Consider the following 21838-nt stretch of genomic DNA (forward strand, 5'->3'; position numbering starts at 1 on the left):
AACAATTAAAAAATCTCTCTGAAAATGGTCAGGTACAAGGACTATACTGAAAATGAGTAAAAAGCAGGGACTGGAAAATTTTGAAAAACTCTGAAGGACCTTCATAAAGTCTGGAGAAGTATTGCTCAAGACCACTTAAAAAAAAATGACAAGAAAGTCTGGCTCCTTGGAAGCAAAATGTAAAGAAATAAGGAGTGGCTCGAGACATTTGAACAGTACTGTATTTAACTTCTAATTACTTTAAAATAAATGACTATTTATGTCGTGTTTGCATTCTCCCTCATTCATTACTGCACCTTCCATTGTTGTTCTTTAGTCTATAAAAACCTGATAAATCGTGTATCTGTTGCTCCGTGACTGCACCCGAAATAAAGATTTGAGAGGAAACAGTAACCCTTCTCCACCTTCCTCCATCCCAGAAGACACAACACGTCTTTGGTTTCCCCTCGTAAAGACGTCAGAGTGCTGGTTGGCCGCGCGGCTGTGATGCACAGGCGCCTGTTGGCCACGTGACTGCAGTCTGTAACGGGGAGGAGGTCTGCAGCTGTCTGGCTGTGGTCAGGCTGCTGAGAATCGAAACTTACCCGGGTAGTGTGAATTGTCGGCCCGTCAGAAACGAAAGCTCCTCGGGGCTTTTCTCCAGCCGAAGCTCTTCCGTCTTCTCTCTTCCCGGAACCAGCATGAGACGCGTTTAAACTTTGCTTCGGCTCAATGAACTTCCTCGTTTCTTCATCTGGTAGGTGTGCCTGAAGTTGGCCCAATCTGACCTCACACACACACAAACACACGGCCTCGCATGCTGGATGTTTGTGCAAATAATAAACAGTGAATGAGGATGAATGCCGCCCGGGGTGGGCGTAGGTTTTGAGGTTGTAGTTCTTTCTCTGTGCTTTCGCAGGAAGTGGGTGTATCAGAGAATAGCTGCCTTTCATAGCCGCTGTCAGAGAAGTTAATATTTCCTTCTTCTGATCCCTCTGTGGTCTGTACGTCTTCCCTCCAGTGAACAAGCATGGACCCTGCCCGAGAGAAACGTAAAGAGGAGATACACAAAGCTCTGGCATTCATACAGTAAGAGTATTTTAATGCACCCAGAGTGAAAGTGAAACTGTCCCTGAACGCTTTATAACATAGCTGTGTCAGTACTCTTTTTCTTTTTTTTTTAACAAGTTCTTCTGCTCTAGGTCATCCCTGGCGTACCCTGACCCCGATGGCTATCAGGTACTAACTGTTAAAGCTGTTATGTCTTGTGCCTGCTTCAGTGTGGATCACTCGCTTATTTGTTACCTTCTTTCTTTTCATTCCTGGCTGGATGTTAAATCGAGCACTGGATACCTTGTTTCACTTTTTAAAACCATACCTCATTGTTCATTTAAGTAAGTAATTAAGTCAGATAGTTAATTGTTTAAAGGGAAGGAAAAAAAAAAAAACCCACATCACAACTCTGCACACTCAGAGCAGCTCACCTGCTTCTACCTCTCCTAACAGCACAAAACTCATGGTGAGAACAGAGGAGCTTTACCCATCATGAATAAGTTAGAATCAGGTCTTCCCATTCCAAGTATAACATGATTTTCTGTTAAACTCCTACCTGCAGTTAAACAGGGCAACTTTGTCATGTATCTGTTGATTTTTTTTTTAAATGTTTTTTTCTCTTCTCTTCAGTCATTCTGTTGTAGATTTGCTGCTGTGTTTGGCATCACTGTCCTGTTGCATGACTCAGTTTTGGCCAAGCTTTAGCTGTCAGACACACGGCCTCATATTTGACTCTAGAATACTTTGGTATACAGAGGAGTTCATGGTTGACTCAATGACTGCAGGGTGCTCAGATCCTGTGGCTGCAAAGCAAGCTCAAATCATCACCGCCCCACCATTGTGCAGACAGTTGGTGTGAGATGTTTGTGCTGATATGTTGTTTGGTTTTCTCCAAACGTGGCGCTGTGCATTCTGGCCAAATATCTGCATCTCCTCTGTTCAAAAGACATTATTCCAGAAGTCTTGTGGTTTGTTCTGATGCAACTTTGCAAGCCTAAGCTGTGCTAAAATCATCTTTTTAGAGAGAAGAGTCTTTCTTCTGGAAAAAAACAAGCCATACTTGTTCAGCCTTTTTCTAACTGTGCTGTGATTAACTTTAACATTTAACATGCTAACTGAGGCCTGCAGAGTCTGACATGTAGCTCTGGGTCTTTTGCAGTTTCTCTGAGTGTTGCATGGTCTGACCTGGGGGTTAATTTGGTGGGACGTCCACTCCTGGGAAGATTGGCAACTCTCTTAGATGTTTTCCACTAACGAATAATCTTTCTCACTGTGGAACGATGGACTTCAAACTCTTTGGCAGTGATCTTATAACCCTTCCTAGACTGATAGGCATTAACAGTGGCTTCTGTAAGATCGTTGCTGATGTCTTTCCTCCTTGGCACTATTAACACACCTGAATGCTCCAGACCTGCAAACTGCCAAAATGTCTGCTCACAAGTATATTTGATTAACAGCACCTGGCTGCTACTTACCTGTCTAATTCTTATGGAAGCAGAAAGGGTGGACTTACTGCACAGATTACTTATTTCATAATAATAAGTAATCTGTGTTTGGGCTGAGCAGTGACTCCAGAACTCTGAAAAGTAGACAGCGTATTTGAAATGAGACAATCCAGATGTGACTGAAGTTCAGACTTTCAGTTTCAGTCCAGGGGGTTCAACAAAAGTGTTGAATTAACTGTTTAGGAATTACAGCCATTTTTTAAACCCTCCCCCATTTTCAAAGGCTCAAAAATAATCAATTGACTGAGAAGCAGTTTCACAGCCAGGTGAGGACTGTTTAATGACACTTATATATGCAGTTGGATGTTGTATAAGCTCAGCAACATTAAAAGGCCTGAAAGACCACAGAAGACAACTAAAGTGTATGATGACAGAATTATTTCTGTACTTAAGATAAACAACTTAACAACACCTAACCAAGTCAAGAACGCTGGAGGAGGCAGGCACGTCGCTGTCAAGGTCTACAATCAAGAGACGCCTTCATGAATGTAAATACACAGTTTACAACAACTAAAGATAAACTAAAGGTCAGATCAGACTTTGGCAGAAAACATCTAAAAGAGTCTGCACAGGTCTGGAAAAAATTCTCTGGACAGATGAAACTAAGATGAACTTTTACCAGAATGACGGGAAGAGAAAAGTGTGGAGAAGGAGAGAAAGAGCTCTGATACAAACCACATCATCTGTCAGACGTGGTGGAGGTCATGTTACGGCATGGGCACGTATAGCTGCCAGTGAAACCGGGTCACTAGTGTCTATTGATGACGTGACTGCTGATAGAAGCAGCAGGATGAACTGTGAAGTGTACGGGGCTGTACTCTCTGCTCACATTCATCCAAATGCTGCAAAACTGATCAGACAGCTCTTCACATGGATAATGACCCAAAGCAAACTGCAAAAGAAGCACCTGATCTCAACCCAATAGAGCAGCTTTTCAGTTGTTAAATACAAAACTGAAGGCAGAGACCCACAAATGAGCAGCAACTGAAGCTAGCTGCAGTAAAGAGCTGGCAGAGCATCTCAAGGAGGAAACAGCATCTGGTGATGTCTGTGGGTTTTAGTTCTGACTGCAAAGCATTTTATTCATGTAATAAAAACATTCCTTATATTTGAAAGTCTATTTGTTTGTCCAGTTAAGTTTGATCCTCTGAAAATGGGGGGCTGTGTATAGAAATGGCTGTAATTCCTAAACAGTCAGTACAACACTTTTGTTAAACGTCTTGAATTAAAGCTGAAAATCGGCACTTCAGTCACATGATGCTTGATTTAAAATCCACTGTGTTGGTGTACAGATGCAAAACTATAACTATAAAAACTCTTTGTCCAACCAATTATGGGCCTAAGGGCAATCATCACGTGACTTTGACCCTTCTGCCACTGATGCCATTGATGTTTGTGGTTATTAGTGATGTGTTGACAGTTAACTGGGAAAGAATTGTGCAGACATTCATGATTCCTGTGATGTTGGTGATATACTGAACTTATCTCAAATTACTTTGGAGAAAATGTCAACGTATCAGAGAGTGACACAAAATATGGTTATTTACCCCCCAACACACACACACACACGTGCAGACACAACAACCAGTTTCAATTTTTAATAAATTACACGCTTTCATTTATGATTAATCATAAAACCAATGAATCATAAATATATAAATATATGCAGTTTTTTTCCCCTGTGCAGAGTACATACTAAAATTCTGCTTACAATATTATTAAAGCATGAGCATGTGAGTATTAAGGTAGACCTTAAAATTAAAAAAATTCTTGTTTCTTTCTTTTGCTCCTCTCAGGAGTTCCTGACCCAGTTAGTGTGCAACCTGCTTGATGAGGGCAACGCCTTCTTCCGAGACGGTCAGTTTGAGCAGGCTGTCAGAGAATTCAGCGAAGGCTTGAATGTCTCATGCTACGCTGAAGCCGAGGAGATCAAGATATCTGAAGTTTTCCTCGAGAGCCTGTATGTCAACCGGGCTGCTGCCTACCACAGCATGGTGAGATAACGCGTGATCGTGTGTCTGTGCAGCTTTCTGCATATCGAAAAGAACAGGAAAAATATGTTGTATGTCTCATATGTCTCATGCTACGAGATCCTGTCTTGTAATTTTCTCAACAAGAGAAAAAAACCAATCATGATTAAGTTCTTGTAGAACAATGGATACAATGTGTTTAAGGTTTAACTAGACATAAACTAAATGTAAACTAAACAAAAACACATAAATGTGTTTTTTTTCTGTTTCATTTTCAGAAAGACGCTTTGTAAGAAATGCTTGTGACAAATGGCTCCACACCCAAACCTGATATGTGCATGAGCCACGCAAAAGTGGATCAACCTGAAATGATTGTTGATTGAATTTGAGATTTTAATATCTATTAACATGCCAGTCTGAAATGGTCTGGTTTCTGTTTTTAAAAACCAGATGGAAATATTTTTGAACATGAACTCCATTAATGTTTACTAGCACGACTCGTCCTCCACTTTGGTTTAGACTCAAATACGTTGCTTGCTCGGGGCTGGATTGCCTTGAATCGCTCCCTTGTTTACAAGTAACCACCACAGCAGATGGATTTGATTCGGATTTAATTGGGTTTGTGTCTACGCCTGTTTTTGAACTGGAGGCTTTTCACATGTTAGGTGAACGTGTTAATCCGGTCAAAATGAATGCCTACATTTTTATATCTATTTCAATGTATACCGATTTTTAAATTTTTTGACAACATCCTTTTTCACGAGTATAGAGAAGTTAATAGCCTCATTCATCCAAAACACGACTGGCTGAATGCACACCAAACATCTGCGATCACTGTGGATCACCACCAGCGACTCTGTCTCATATGTTTTGGCTCTGTCTCAAACTAAGAGACTTCTGGGTGTTGATCTTCACATTTTTTTCTGATGTATTAGGATTAGCTATAGAGGCTCTCTGCATTATAGGAATATTTGGAGTGGTACCACTAGAACTTAATTTTAGCTTGTGCAGCAAAAATATGAAAGCATTTGCCACCCACTTAGCAAGGAGACTTATACTACTCAAATGGAAAGATACATTTCCTCCAACTTTTGCTTCATGAGATCTTATGCATCACTTAACTCTGGAAAAAAATTGCTATGCTGTAAGAAGTTGTGCACACATCCTTTAGATTACCTGGCAACCAATTCTGAATCAGGTGGAAGACATGGCACCTCTAGACATCTCTGATTCATAGAACCCTTTCCTCCTTTTTTCTGTATGTATGTGTTTATGTTACGAATATAGATGGTATTTCTATACATATATATTTGCGTAGCTATTGTTCTAATTTGCATTTAAAAAATAATTTTAGGTGCATTCAAAAAACAAATAAAGAAACTTTAAACAAAAACAACAAACACTACACTATGGAGGCACTGCCCTCATTCGTTCATAGTTTCCCTTACAGTGCAGTAACTTTGGAGATTCCCCTCATTTCTTAAAAAAAAAAAAAAAAAGCCCAAAAACTTTAGCCTCAGCTTTGCTTTGTGCTTAGACCTGATTTGCAAAGGTGGCACGAAAACTTGGAAAAGAAACTTATCAGTTCGTTCAAACCAGACTGGGTCTACTAACAGCTCCACAGAGGGGCTTGCATGGCTGGATATGCTTGCCGTGGTGTCAGAGAAGTTATGGAAATTTTGTGCATACGTGACTTGGTGTGGATCTGTGTGTGCTCTAATTCAAAGCAGCACACTAAACTACAAGGCCAACATCTGTGCATGCACTGGAATGCAGGCAAACTAGCAAAAATGCAATAACTACAGGTCTGGTGTTTGTCACTGTTTTTTTTTTTTTTTTTTAATGGTTCAAAGAATAAGATCCATACCCAGTCGGTTTCAGGCTGTCCTGGCTGAATGTGACACTGTGGGAGTCCAGAGGTCTGTGACACACACGTCATCCAGCCAAGCCCAGTGTTGACCAGGAGTCAACACAGATATTACTAAATCCATGTTTGTGTGATTACAAAGACTAATAATAATAACTTAAGTGACGTCTGCTTTTGTAAAAATTGTTCCTGTGTTGGGGGGGGGGGGGGGGGGGGGCAAAATCAAGTGCTTGACATGATTTCCAGTGTGCATCACTGGAAATGGGACATCTGATTAAATAATTATTTATTTATAGAGGGTATTAGGAAGAAAAGGTAGAGATCCACTGGTGATGTCCACATTTTCTCCTGCAGTGGATAACTTGGAATTTCCATTCTAAAAAAAATTCCCACTGCTCACAGATGATCTATGAAGCCACTTCTAAAAACTATTCTGTTCTGATTTAGTGCTCCTAACAGCACTAAGTAATTTAGATGTGTTTATCAGCATTCAAGGCCTCACAGCGGATAGCCGTCATACCAGAGAAGCACTCCTTAGAAGCAACATTGAGTTTAAATCATTGTGATTTAAGAGAGTGCAGTTTCTACCTTGTAGAGTCTTATCTAAAGCCAGATGGGAAAATGAAGTAGAGAAAAAAATGAACCAGCCACTGATTCATGTCTGCCTTAATTTTGCTCTTTCTTTGGTGTATTTTTCTCATGTTTTCCACAGGGGGAGTATGGACAAGGTGTGTTGGACTGCAACAGTGCGCTGGAAGTCTGCAAGGACAGCCGCAGAGCGCTGTACAAGAAGGCACTTTGTTTGAGGGAGCTTGGAAAGCACAAGGAGGCCTACGACTGCACCGCCAGCTATCTGCTCATTAATCCTCAGGTAACAGAAGGACAGAAATGGGAGCGTTTATGCTTTTAGGTCTTAAAAATGTTGTCATCAAGGTCTGAATATGAATCTTTTGGGTAAATGCAAGACTGATTTGTAGAATATGAACATGTAGGATACATGTTATTTTGCTTCCAGACATTTTTAAAGTGGTCTTAAGCAATTGTGCTCCAGGCTTTCTGAAGCTCTCTCAAAGTTTTTCTTTGGACATTGGCAGCTTTGTCGCCCATTTTCAGTCCTGGATTTATATATATATATATTTCTTGTTAAGCTGCTTAACACAGACTTGTGAATTATTCAAGAATAAAAAAGGCTCCTAACTCAAGGGATGAACCAGTGTTGTGTCTACACAAAACAGACAACTTGGCAAAGAACCAATTTTAATTTGTATATTTAGGTACTTTGTTACTAGCAGCCTGTCACATCATTTGCTCCCATTTCTTTAGTTGAATGTATGAAAAATGCCAAAGATACAACAGTTTGACAGGAATAAACTTGTATTTTTACACCAACAAAGTGATTCCCAAATTTGGGTAATTAACAACCAGCAAAGAGCTGACACAGGACCTGAGAGATGCATCTTAACCATCAGCTGATCCATCTACTGTTCACTGAAGCCTCATCAGAAATGGTCTCAGTAGAAGGGTGGCTGTCAAGAAGCCAGTCACAGCAGGAAGGTCCTGGGTCCAAATCCAGCTTGGGTCCTTTCTGTGTGGAGTTTGCATGTTCTGTCTGTGCGGGTTCTCTTCAAGTACTCTGGCTTCCTCCCGTGTTGGTTAGGTTAATTGCTAATTCTAACATTGGTGATGTAGGTATGAATGTGAGGCTGAATGGTTGTCTGTATCTCTGTATTAACCCTGCAACAGCTTGGCAAACTGTCCAGGGTGTAACCCACCTCACACCCCACAACAGCTGGGATAGGCTCCAGCTTCCTGGTGACCCCGAATTGGATACGTGGAAGAAAATGGATGGATGGTTGTTTAAATTGTTGTCAATATGTACAGATGAGGTCAGGAGAGAGGTACAACAGACAGTGTCTAAAGCCATCTATGAACACAGAGTTATGTTATGGTTTGGAGATGCATTTCAGACAGTGGTGTTGGAGATCTTGTCAAAATTTTATGGAATTATGAACACAGGAAAGTGCTGTCAGATTTTGAGCCACCATTTTGTATCATCTGGAAAGCTTCTGACTGGGAACATCTTCATTTTTCAACATGACAATGATCCAAAACCACTATCAGTCATGGACCTCGGACCTCAACATTATTGAAGCAGTGTGGGATCATCTCGACAGAGAACAGAACAAAAGGCAGAAACATCCAAAGAAGAGCTTTGAATGTCCCTCAAGAAGCCTGGAGAACTATTCCTGAAGACTGCTTAAGGAAATGACAAGAAAGCTGCCTCAGAGAGTTCAGACTGTGCTGAAGAATAAAGGTGGTCACACCAAATATTGACTTTCAGGCTCGTTAGAATTGTACAAACTATGTTTTTCTTTTATGTTTCCACATGGTTTCATAAATCACTGCACCAGTTTCCCATTTCCCCAGCCAACCTATAAAGAAATGAGGAGTGGCCCAAGACTCTTGCACAGTGCGTCATGACGATTTTCTTAACGTCAGTTGATGGTGGATGATTTTTGGTTTTATTTCTTAAGATTTCGCTACATCTCATTTCAAAGTAAAGTTTAATCAGTTGTCAAACATTTGTCTGCGTTTGTATTGATTTATTTTTTATCCGGTTGGAGCAACACGTCTCTCTTCAGAACTGGTTCCATGAATACTTTTAACAAGATGAGAGAAACTCGTCTGTGGTTAGGTCTCGTGGTTGTGTTATAGTAAATGTTAAATGTAGCTTGTAGCATTTCAGTGAATTCATCCATTTAACTCTTGGCAGGACAAACAGGTGAATGAGCTCGCACAGGAACTGGCCACCCATCTGGGACTGAAGATTCGAAAACCTTACGTCAGCGCAAAGGTGAGTAAATGTTTAGATTGGGTTCACTGTGGATTTTAGGACTTTATCAGTCTTCCTTGTTGTGATAGTCAGATAGGACAAAGTCCACATGTGAGCAGCGATTATTATCACAGCTGATGTTTTTGAGAAGTGTAGTTGTTTATATCACAAGGAAGATTGATGGTCGGTAGATTTTTAGCAACTAATAGTGCACACAGTCATGCAGATTTGTGCTTATCTGGGCCTCGCCTTACTTTGTGTCTCAAATCTAGAGAGCCATGTTTTCTTCTCAGGAAGAGACTTTATCATGAGATGGTAGCTTTATCACCACCCATTCAAAAAATATATATATAAAAAAGACACTAACTACTTTCATCTTTCATCTGACAATGATTTACTGACCTCCTTCCCTCCAGATGTCTGCTGGTAACACACAAAATGATAATGGAATCAAACCAGGTGAGGAATTTTGACGCTATTAACAATACAGGCAACATTTACGCATCCGCATCTGGCTGTTCTTGGTCCAAGTAAATTGTCTCCTGCTTCTCTTTAGTCAGCTTCCCCAGCATGCCTCAGTCCTCCATTCCTTCCACAATTACCGGCTGCAGCACACCTACTAACACTGCAGCACCTGAAAATTTGGACACTATTGAGGACTCCGAGCTGATGGGAGATGACATTGACAGTCTGCTGGACTGTGTTTCCACTGAGCCAGGCACAACTGAGGTAAAGCCTCTCAGTGCTTTCAGACCAGTAGTTTTTTGTTGCTGATGATGGAAGAAGATTTCTGTTTGCTGTGGAGAAATGTCTGTAACATATTACAGTAATATACTTTTAAAGTCCAAGTGCCCAAAGGTTTAATTCGAATGAAATTCAGTGATTTTAAAGGAGCACGTTGGTTTTAAATCATTTATGCAACAAATTAGATCATTTGCTACTGCAATAAAATAAGCTTCTTAAATTCTGCTTTGAGCAGCTCACTCAGTGCAGAAATTGTTGTTGGTCTTTTTATCTCTTTTAAGACAAAGTTATTACATGAGGGTGTTGAGGCATCAGTGACGTCTGAATGAAATGTTCCACTATCCAGTACTTAAAGATTAAACAAGACTCCAACTTTAAAGCAGGGATGTTTCAAGATTTTATTTTTTTAAAGCTGGGGATGTAAAAGAAGGACCAGTCCAGTCTGGGTAACCAAATCAGAAATACACTTTTGATAACTGATTAATAAGCACTGTATGGGTGTTTCTTTTCTTAGGCGTTGTGCAGTGCCCCACAACCTAAAGAAAAAAGCTAGTATTACACAAAGTATTACAGAATCATTTTGTTATGAATAAATATTTTGCATACTGATAGAAGAAATATATAGATGCTTTATTTGAAGTAGCTGTAGTACAGTGTAAAAATACCCTGTCACAAGTAAACGTCCTGCTTTCAAAATCTTAAACAACAACATAGACTGTATGTAAAAGATGGATGTAGCCAGCATGATGTCAGCTGGTTGTTTTGGAAGTGTTAGCTTGGCCACTGCCATGTTGGTGTTACGGAGCCAAACATAACCATATTTGGATCAGAGGATGGAGCGCAAAGATTAGAGCCTGAGTGAGATAGGATTTTTAAGAATGTTTTTAAGAAATTTTAAGAAAAATATTATACATTGGCTTTTAATGTTTATGTTTCTAATTTAGCCCTTACTAAATTAATTTGACGATGCAGTTTAAAAAATAACCTTGTTTTATTGTCAAAACAAGTCAAAGATTTCTCATTTACGCTCTGCCCACCTCAGCTTGGATCAGCTGTTTGTGACATCCCAAACACATGTTGTCAACAGGGAAGTTGCCCTCTGGTGAATAAACTATGCTATATCAACACAACAACACTCAGAACATGGTGGAAGGCATTTTCTCCCATCTCTTCTTTACTTTTAAAATGTTCATTTGTTGGCCATTATAAATTCCCAGGCACATATATCTGCTAATTAGTACAGGCTACATACCTGCAGTATCCAGAAGGATGAGTTATAAAAAAAAAAAAATCCATCCATCCATCAGAGAAACTTCCACATTGGAAAATTGCAAAATTGACAATAAGAAAGAGTTCGGTTTTTGTGAACTTACTAATATTAGTCACATTACATTTGATCAACTACTTATGCAAAAATATTGATTAATGCAGCTTTAAGTATGGGTTATTTACCATAAATGCACTTTTGTATTGGTGTAGTTTCTCTGTATGCTTGCACTCCAACTCTCTAATCTAATGATCTAATTGAGGCATTGTGATGTTTGGCTTATGTTTTATACATCCTGCCTTCTTTATTAACAGGCAGTGTTCTCAGTGCCCAGTAGGACATCCACTTGCACACAAACAGTCCCATCTGTCTTGCCAGCCCCAACACCCCAGCTACCCCCAGCCTTCTTCAACTCGGCGATCAACCAACTCAACTCCCTGGACTGCTTTTCTGGTGGTAGGCTCGGCGCATCAGCTTCTACACTGGATATCCTAGATGACCTCTCAACCTCTGGAAATGGAGGTGGCGCAGACGCTTCAAACTTACTACTGACCTCCACGGAGCTGGATGCTCTGGATGGTCTTGATTCCCTCGATGATGTCTTGGCCAAGCCGCCAAGGGCCGCTGCTGCTGCTGAGGAAGTTATTGAGGCCAAAACAGAGCTGGATGTAGGGGAAAAGTCCCTTGATGAACTGCTAGATGAACTAGATCCCTCAGAGACACTCTCTGATCCAAGCAGTCAGGGTGGTCATGTCTCTAAAATTAGGATTAAAAACATGGACCGGCTTGACTCTCTTGATTCCTTGGACTCATTTTCCTCTGTGGATGGTGTTAGGGTAGCTTCGCCAGCATTCTCAGTTGGGGGAGTTGGCCTGGACTCGCTCTCTGATTTCAACTCAACAGGTGACTGTGATTTATTTGTGACTTATTATTAGAGAGGCACTGACTTCTTGCTCAAACATCAACTAATATATATTTGTGTGATTACTCTGTTCTCATTTAAAGATGTGTAAAAGGGCTGAAAAACTTTAAAACAGTTGAGTAATTTTTAGCTCGGCTGTTTTGAAAAGAGAGTCGAGCTATTGTCATAGTCTTGGCGTCAGTGTCTGTTCCACAAAACTTTAACATTGGCCATAACTCAAGCAATGTGACCAAGGATGTTCAGATTTACACCATAGATGCATTTGAATCTCGGTGAGCTTGGCTTGAAGCTAAAGGTCACAGGTCAAGTTTTTGGAAAATCTTGTGAACGTGATAACTCGAAAACATCATGCAGGCTCACTGGCTCAGTTTCTTGTTTTTAGCTGATAGGAGTGGCACCCAGTGTGCTCTTCTGCTGCTGTAGTGCCTCTGCTTCAAAGTTTGACATGCTGTGAGTTCAGAGATGCTCTGCTGCATATTTTGGTTTTAAACAGTTGTTATTTGAGTTACTGTACCATTCCAATAAGCTTGAAGCGGTCTGGCCATTCTCCTCTGATCTCTGGCATCAACAAGGCAGCTGATCGTATCTGCATGCCTAAATGCATCAAGTTGCTGCCATGCGATTGGCAGATTAAATATTTCCATTAGCAAGCAGTTGAGTAGGTGTACCTAATGAAGTGCATCATTAACTTGCTTCAAATTTCAGTCATTTTTGATAAAGGTTCTCCTTTAGTGTCTGATGTTGATGTTTCAGCCCATGTACCTCACTGCAGTTCATAATTTATGTTCTCTCCTTGCTTCTCAGCCTCTTATAGTGCTGCAGCTCCGGTAATGCGATCTGCAAAAAATCACTACAAAGTAAGACTGATTACCAGGGTTATGTTACTTGCTCTTTCATTATAGTTTTGTTTAGCATTAACTGATATTTTATTTTTACCTTGGAAATGAAGGAGAAGGAAAACCAAGGGCTGGCTGCAGTCTATAACCCCCTGTCCTCTACCCATGAGTTCCTGCAGGCCTGCTCTGCTTGCTACCCTCGAGAAGGTATGGTTGGAGTTGAATGAATAGTGGGGTAGAAAGAAATTAAAATGTTCCTGCTGCTCATCTGCTGGTGATGGTTTTACACTCAGGAAGTTTAATCTTCTCAGCAGATCTTTCAATGAACCTGTGGTTTCATGAGCATCCTAAAGCAAATAACTTGTTTTTCCTCATTAATGTTTCCAGTTTCTAAATGTATATTGTATATTTGTGCACTAATTCCTTCCCAGGTGTAGGGATATATACTTACGTTCACAAGCCAGACCTGGTCCATAACTGTAAGAGAGACATTCTGCTGTGCAGACTGAAAGCTGATCCTCCCGCAGAGTGGACCAGAGTGCGACCACTGCCAAACTTGAGGTCCTTTGGTGGGCAATTTGTACTTTGCAGAGGTAACGATCTCAAGATCAAGATCCCAAATCCTTTCTGTTTGTCATAGTTATTTGGTCATTATTGCAGGTAAATAGGTTTTTAGTGGTAAAGTCTGAAAATTGTGGCAGTCGTACAACAAAAAACAACCGCTGTGCTACTTTCTCATTCCCAGTTTAATTTCTTTTCTGATTTCAAATATTAAAAAAAATTTGATTAAAAAAAATTTTTTTTTTCTATCTAAACTAATTCCTGTAATAGTGTCTGACCAGTGTGATGGTTTGATCTTAAGAAGGAAATGATAATCCTTAGTTGAAAGGCAGCTAAAGTGTGATCATCTTATATGCTCAGCATGTAAAACTGGTTATTGTTTTATATAGAGGCTGAAACTTTTTTCAAATGTTGTTCAAACACAGTCACTCAAAAGATTAACTACACCATGCTGAGAGATACAAAGTTTTCAGCTAATAGTTCTTTGAGAATAACCTTGTTGGTGAAAAAATACAATGCAAACTGTGCTAATTTTTCATTAGCACAAAATTGGTCCTTTGCTAACTTGTCTGTTATGTGTAGAAATGACACTGGTTCATCCGTTGAGTTAGGAGCCTTTTAAAGCTGCCTGACTTCTTGGAAGCACAATATGAAGAAATCAGGGGTGGCTCAAGACTTTTGTGCAGCGGTGTAATTTCCCTCAGACCATGGTAGCAGCTTCGGCCATCTGAGCAGCAGTTCAAAATCCAAAAATCTTTAATCATTGTGTGACAAATGAAGTCTTCTCATTTGAGACAAACAGCAGATATTTGATGGTTTTACTTTAAAAATCAATAAAAATGATAGATTATGAAAATAATTGTCAAATTGTTTTGTCAGTTTAATGATTGGCTTATTATTGTAGCTTTACTATACTGGAAGTTTGACACTCTGCAATATCGACACATTTTACATTTTGAAAGTTTTTTTTCTTAAACTGCTAAAAGTATGGTTCATTAGATTATAGTCATAAGAGCAGCTGCTTGATCACCACTTCTTTCCAAATATACGGCAAGTGCAGAGCTCACAGCAGTTGTAGTTTCCTCAGTCAGTCCAGAGCACAGTTTGTTCTTTCATTCAGAGACACTTTAATGAATCTGTGTCATTTTTTCCATATTTTCATATCCAGGTGAGCATGTTTTTGAGTTTGATCACTTTAATGAATGCAGTTTGAAGTCGTAAGCATCGGGCATTTAAAACTATTTTTTGATACATTTTTGGGAAAATTGCTCAGATTTTGTGGATTAAATATGAACCTTGAAGTGTATTAATGCATACCTATTAGTGACTGGTTGAATTTAAATTTCTGCACAGTGAAAGAGGGAAGGTAATAAACTTGTGCAGCTTATGTGAATGAGATGTTTTCTTGTATGCCCAGAATTGCTGAAGTCCGGGGACTTGGGTGTGTGTAAGTATGGAGAGAAGTGCACGTTTGCCTACAACCAGCTGGAGATTGATGTTTGGACAGAAGAGAGGAAAGGGAAGCTGGACAGAAACCTGCTGTTTGGGACAAAACCTGTCAAACTGGACCCTGTAAGCAGCATCATACGCCTCCTACAGGAAGACAAAGGCACGTTCGTGTTCCTCTGTCAGGTTAGTGCGTGTGAGCTCTTTTCATGTGAAATCTGTTTTTGTGTTTGTTATTGGAGCAGAATTATAGAACTCCTTTAACCTGATCGCATTGTGGCTAAACAGTCATTTTGAGTGAGATTTAAAAGATGCACACTCGAGTTTGTCTGTTTGTTTTGTGTAGTAAATGTTTACTTTGGAAACCTCAAAAGTACCACTTTAACTATGTGGCATGCACCGTTGTACTATTACACTACAACTATATACACAGAAGTGCGCAGCCATTCATCACGGGCAGGATGAGTGGCTGCGTCTTTGTTGTGATTTGGTGCTATATAAATTAAATTGAATTCAACTGAATGAATGTCATGATAATTTAGAGCTTTTAATTATTTCTTTGAACTACATCTATAATAACTTTAATAAACAAGAACTGTGTGCACAAGTTTGAATTTATTTTAGATTTTCTCTGATATGTACACACACTCATAAGAATCTTTTAATAAGTAGAGCTGAAAGTTCTAAACTCTTTTGACTTGCCAAGGCCTGTGAACCTATCATTAGTGATCATAGTCATAGTTTCTCTTTCCCAGCATAGCATGGATTTGTTTGGTAGCACTCATTGGACTGAACTCTGTGAAGATGTAAGAAGGAGAGTTCTATATTTACACAAGTTGGGAATGTCTCTTGGAGCCATTTCTAAACAACTGCAGATTCCAAGGTCATCAGTTCAAACAATTGTATGAAAATTCAAGTTAGTCGGGTATGTCACTGCTGGAACCACTGAGGCTCAAGCTTGCCGTGAACTGTAAACTGCTGGAACACCAGCATCACTGTCTACAGTGAAGCTAGTTTTACATCACCATGGACTGAGAGGGTGCTGACCAAGAAAGAAGCTCCTGCTCCAAAATCGAAACCTTCAAGCTTGACTGAAATTTGCAGCTGCCCACGCGGACGAGCCAAATGCCTTCTAGAGTGAAGTTTTCTGGTCTGGTCAAAGATTAAACTATTTGGCCGCAGTGACAGAAGGTATGCTCAGACGAGTAAAGGTGAAGCTCTCCAACCTAAGAACGCTGTACCGACTGAGCATGGTGGTGGTAGCATCATGCTCTGGGGCTGTTTTGCGGCCCGTGGTACTGGTACATTGCACAAAGTGGACGGAATAATGAAGGAGGAAGACTCCCTCCAAATTCTTAAACTGCGCCTCAAATCAACAGCCAGACAGCTGAAACTTGGAAACAACTGGTGCGTTCCAACAGGACAATGATTCCCCAGCACACATCAGAACTGGGTTTGCTTGTTGATTTCGTGCTGTAACTTTCTTAGGCGTATTTCAAACCTGTGCACCCAATTGCACAACCCGTTCCACTACTATCTCCATACACAATATGTTTTTAATATTTGTGTCTGAACGTAGCATGTTTCACTCATGATATCTATTCATTAATGTTCTTTTCAAAGATGATCTTCTCCTTCATCTGTCTTTCGTCACTGGTCCCTCTTTTTGTTCATTCCTCTGAACATTTTCGTCTTTCTACCGTGTCTCTCCAGGCGTGCTATGACGGTAAACCAAGAATCATCAGTAAGCGCTGCCGAGACAATCAGACCATCTGCTCTAACTTGGATGTTCGCCACAACTTTGATGCTAATAAGTGAGTGTGTTTACAGCATACGGGTCGTTACGAGTCCTCGCTCTCTCACCCTCCTTCATTTCTAATCCTGCACTAACTCTTTGCTCCATGTCTTTACCTCTGTCTCCATCGCACTTTGATGTTATTCTTTCTTTGTGCCCATCAGGTGCTTGGCATTTGTGGTACAAACCCACAATGTAAACTACAGAAAGGTTCGCCCACTAAGCGTCCTGTGCCACATGGATCTGTGCCGCCAAGCCATCCGGTACGGCTGCATGAGAGAGGACGAATGCCACTACGCCCACTCTGTTATCGAGCTCAAAACCTGGAAGGTGCAGCAAGACACAGGTGCCTGACAAATCCTGCGCTTTCCTGTTGTCACGGGATTGTTGAAATTGTTGTGTGGAACAGCAGGTTGAGCACATGTGAGCTGAAACGATCTGAAGCCGCAAAAGGTTCTGAGCTTTGAACACATCCTGAATCACATCAGCTGGTTATGTGTTTGTGCTCCTTGAATAAAATTAAGTTAGCTGCGAGTTGTTGAACATTAAATAGCAAAAGAGGCCGTTACTGTCCTTATGATGAAGTCCGAAGTATTAAACTTCAATACCTGTAGCTGAAACCACAACATAGCATTGGTTTATAATCGTTCTCCCTATTTATTAATTCTTACTTACAGGTGTCAGCTTTGAAGAGATTGTGAGAATATCCACAAAGTATCATGATAAGCAGGAACAAAACACAAGCAAACACAAAGGAAACAGAGTAAGAATCATTTTAATTATGACTTTTATAGAACATTATTATTTTTTCCCTAACCGACCTGTTCCAGTCTGCCTCTTGTTTAATGTTACTTTTATTATTGTAAATAGATGCTGAAGTCATTACGCTCTCAGTATCCACTGAATGTTTTCACCTTGTAATTTAGTCACTTTGAGATGAGGACGGTCATATTTATCTTCAATATTTGCTGTAATTCATCTGCTTGTAGTGGCCAGTCTCTGTGTATGCATTTTTCTCTTTAAACATCTTAATGTTGATTACTTGCACACCAACCTGTGACTTTTATTTAGCATTTGTCATTTACGTTTAAACAGTTGTCTTCTGGAGGGGGTGGGAGTAAACCAGGAGGAGGAGGAGGTGCTGGGAAGAGTCTGAATATGCGGATGAAGTTTGCCTGTGGTCAGTGCTGGCTGGATGGCTTGATCAGCGAGCCAGACAAAACCCTCAAGTACTGCGGTGCCAAAGCCAGACATGCGTGAGTAAAATGAATAAAGGTGCTGAGTTCCTGCATGAGTCTGTAAAGCAATGCAATATATATTTTAGTATATTCTTTTTCTTAAATGACAAAAATTATCTTAAAACACAGTGTGTCGTATTAGAGATTTAGGTGATTTAAAATGTTCAGTGCACCATAACATGATTTAGTCCAGTGTTTTTGTTGTCACCTTCAGGTGGACTAAAGACAGGCGAGTACTGCTGGTCAAGTCCTCAGAGAGAAGTAAATGGGTTCAGGTGCGACCGCTGCCACACGCTAAGGATTTCCCTGCGCAGTATTGTGTAAGTCTGCACTTTAAAACACCTAAGCATTTTAAAACACGAAATGGTGCTTTTAAATTTTTGAAATGGACATGTCCATTTGTAGGTTGCATGTGTGTGTGTGTTCCTGCAGTCTGATTATTTGTGTTGACGAGAGCCTGACGATATAGGAATTTTAAGGCGGTTGCCAGTATTTGGTGATTTCAAAATCCAATATATTGGCTGATATTTCCTCAAGGTGCTTTAAATTGCATGGTAAAGACCCTACAATGATTACAGAGAAAACCTAATGATCAGATCCCTGTGAGGGAGCGCTTGGCGACAGGGGAAAGGAAAAACTCCCCTTTAACAGGAAGACACCTCCAGCAGAACCAGGCTCAGGGAGCGACTGGGTGGGGGTGGGGGTGGAGGGAGACAGGACAAAAGACATGCTGTGGATGCGTGTGGCAAACGAAGCATAAAAATATTTCCCTAACATTTGTTTTGATTCCTCACTAAGTTAACATTACGGTGCAGTTTATTGTCACAACAAGTCATGGATTACTCATTTATGCTCTGCCCAACTGATTGGATCAGCTGGTTGTTGTGTTTGTGGTGTTCCAAATATGTGTTGCCAACAGGGAAGTTGCATATTTGTCCCCCAAACGGCACTCTGCAACATCCACATTCATATGGTTGAAGGGTGTTTCTCCCATCACTCTTTTTTTCATTTTTTTATCAGCTGTTATAAATGCCAATACCAACATATCAGCGAACAGCTAATATCTTCCGACAATATCGGCTGGGCTCTAGTGTTGACATTTCAAATGATAGAGCAAGGTTTTGTGTGTGAACAGTGTTTAACAGTATTAGATTTTCTCCTGGCAGATGTGTGCACAGATTTTGGAGAAGAAGAAATGTACCTACTCTGGAGTCTGCACTTTTGCTCACAGCCCAGAGGAGAAGGACATGTGGATGTATATGAAGAATAATGACTGTAAGTTATTAAAAGTACCCAATGCAGTATAGTTTCATTGGAAAAATAAAGGAAGCACTTCTTAGAGCTGCTAATGTATTTGGCTGCTCTTCTTTTTTTGTGTGTGTGTGTGTTTGGTCCTTTTTCATTATTGTTCACATTGTTCTGAGGTACTTGCAATGGATCTAAGGAAATGCAGTTTGTATCAAAAGAGGTCCACTCACTGAACACCCTCACGGCGATCTGATCTGAGAATTGTTTGTGTGCCTGTAGTGAAGGACATGCAGCAGATGTATGACATGTGGATGATATTAAGTGGTCATAACCGTCAAGCAGATGGAGCCATGGCTGCACAGCCCATCCCTGAGGAAAAATGCATCACCATGCCCACTGACTATGCTGAACCAATGGTGGGTTTAACTTTTATTTTCAGTTCAAAAAGTGAAAGTCCAAAAACAGCTGCCATGACATCAACATAAAACTCCCATATTGTGCTTTCTGTTTGTAAATAAAAGAGATAATGACAGTATTTCTTCCCTTCTTTGATTTAGAGTGGCTTTCACTGCCGCCTGTGTGGCAAACACAGTAACAGCGAGCGGCAGTGGCAGCAGCACATTTCCACTGAGAAGCACAAAGACAGAGTGTTCAGCTGTGAGGGAGATGAAGCCCTGACGTGGAGCTATCGTTTCCCGGGCACACGTTTTGAACTCTGCCCCAAGTAAGAGCTTTCCCTGGATCAGTTTTTACATGTAGAAAAATCATTAAAGGGAACCTGTTATGCTTTATTAAAAATTTCTGTTAAAGTGATGGATGTTCGTAATAATGAAGACATTAATTGGGCATATATACAACAAGTAATCAATGTGAGCCGCTTTAGGCTCCAGAGATCTAAAGGGTCCGTTTAAGACCATTTTTTTTCTATCCTTTGCTCTGTATGATGTCAGAGAGGGGATATCCCTAATATGGTCATCTCAGGAACACACATGGGATTGTGACCACAGAAGCTCCACCCACTGTTTATGATGGGCAGCCAATTAGAGAAAGGTCAGCTTAAATGGAGAATGAAAGGAGCTAAAACAGCTTGTTTCAGACAGAGAATGAACTAATGGACTGCACCAAGGCCATTCTGACCGATGAATTATGCAAAGCTACTCTAGTAGAGTCTAAAAATAAAAATATGGAGCTGCAAATGAGGATAGTAGGTCCACTTTAATTTTGATTCCAAATGTGAATCACATGGCCTGTTGGGGAAACCTGAGTTGGGGTAACTCAAGCTGTGCAGCACACAGGAGGCGTTTGGGGACAGCACTGAGATGTAGGTCACTTGTATGTGTGGGAAGTATCCAGGTCCTAACATACAGAATGGTTCTCACACCTTACCATCCATCTAAGATTAAGTCATAAAGTCTGTTGGGTGATTAATAGTAAATAATGTGGTAGTGTTTTGTTATCAGCTCTTTTCTTCACTTCAGCTCGGGCTCTTTGCATTGTCAGACATTATAATTTCTACTTTCTCTTGAATAAAGCAGAGACTCTGCTATTCATTTCTGGAACAAGCCCTGTGTGTGTTTATGTGTGTTTATTGCTTGCTAAGCTTCCCTACAAGGGTCAGAAAGACCATACACAGCTTTAAATCTCTAATAATTGTAAGCGATTTTCTTGCTTTCTTTTTTCTTTTGTTATTATTGGGATTGGATGACAAACTGAAGCATTAAAGCTCACAACACACTGCATCCTGTTAATAATTGACAGGTTGGATGGTAGCTGTCCTGACGGTGTAAGCTGTGACTACGCCCACAGCCCAGAGGAGCTCCAGGAGTGGCTAGAGAGACGAGATTTCCTCCGACAAAAGCTGGCCAAAGCTAGGGAAGATATGCTCATCATGCCTGAGGAGGTCGACTTTGGAAAGTACAACTTCCTGCTTCAGGACTAAGAAGATTTTGACTTTGTGAGCCATTTATATAACTGCCAAACTGCATTTCTTAACTGCATTAAAAGTTTTCAAATCAAAACCAACAGCAGTACTTCACTTGAAGACAACAATCTATATTCCAAAAGAAAAACTTGAATTTAAACAAGTGCAGATTTTAATTTCTTGTGTGTGGAGCTACATTTAGAACCCGTGTCTCTACAGCTAAAATATTAACTACATGGCGCTGTGAATTGTGTTGGTGCCACACTAAAAAAAGACACCCATGTGGATCATTACTGAAGATTCATAAAGGTTTCATATGTCATACCTGCAGCCTTCCTTGTGCCTTTGTTCTTTTACCTTCTGTTTGTGTTTTGCTCAATCAGGGATTATTACTGAAGTGTGCCTTCATTGTGCAGTTCACTAAGAAAAGAGGTGTTCAAAACTTTAACTGTGCAATAAAATGTTCCCTATATGACAAGCTGACATATCCAAGTCTGATTTGTACTTATGCAAAGACAATAGCAGAAATCCAAATTACTGTATTCTAATGATAACTGTTTGATGAGCACTAAGAGGAGTAATAAAGCTATCTGATAACTTTTAACTAAATGAGAGTTTAGACAATACTTGATCCAGTTGAGCCTATGTCTTCT

At 40.3% G+C, this 21838-nt stretch overlaps 1 protein-coding gene across 3 annotated transcripts; it reads left to right on the plus strand.

Annotated features, from left to right (window-relative positions):
• Positions 1-532: 532 nt before the first annotated feature.
• LOC115785277 (zinc finger CCCH domain-containing protein 7B-like) lies at positions 533-21663 on the plus strand. Of its 3 annotated transcripts, XM_030736818.1 has the most exons (22): positions 533-736; positions 1001-1068; positions 1182-1218; positions 4334-4531; positions 7087-7245; positions 9148-9228; positions 9624-9666; positions 9764-9936; positions 11533-12121; positions 12945-12997; positions 13090-13183; positions 13408-13569; positions 14955-15169; positions 16697-16797; positions 16943-17124; positions 17456-17541; positions 17874-18034; positions 18231-18336; positions 19183-19291; positions 19544-19680; positions 19822-19988; positions 21023-21663. In XM_030736818.1, exons 2-22 carry the CDS (start codon positions 1010-1012, stop codon positions 21201-21203), a joined length of 3093 nt encoding a protein of 1030 aa, XP_030592678.1. In that variant the 5' UTR covers positions 533-736; positions 1001-1009; the 3' UTR covers positions 21204-21663. The 3 variants fall into 3 exon arrangements, with proteins under 3 accessions (XP_030592678.1, XP_030592679.1, XP_030592680.1); XM_030736819.1 differs by lacking the exons at positions 533-736; positions 1001-1068; positions 1182-1218 and adding an exon at positions 3005-3025; XM_030736820.1 differs by lacking the exons at positions 533-736; positions 1001-1068; positions 1182-1218; positions 4334-4531; positions 7087-7245 and adding an exon at positions 9480-9522 and having other exon boundaries at positions 9170-9228.
• Positions 21664-21838: the final 175 nt, after the last annotated feature.

Source organism: Archocentrus centrarchus, chromosome 8 (assembly GCF_007364275.1).
Source record: "Archocentrus centrarchus isolate MPI-CPG fArcCen1 chromosome 8, fArcCen1, whole genome shotgun sequence".
Classification (NCBI taxonomy): domain Eukaryota; kingdom Metazoa; phylum Chordata; class Actinopteri; order Cichliformes; family Cichlidae; genus Archocentrus; species Archocentrus centrarchus.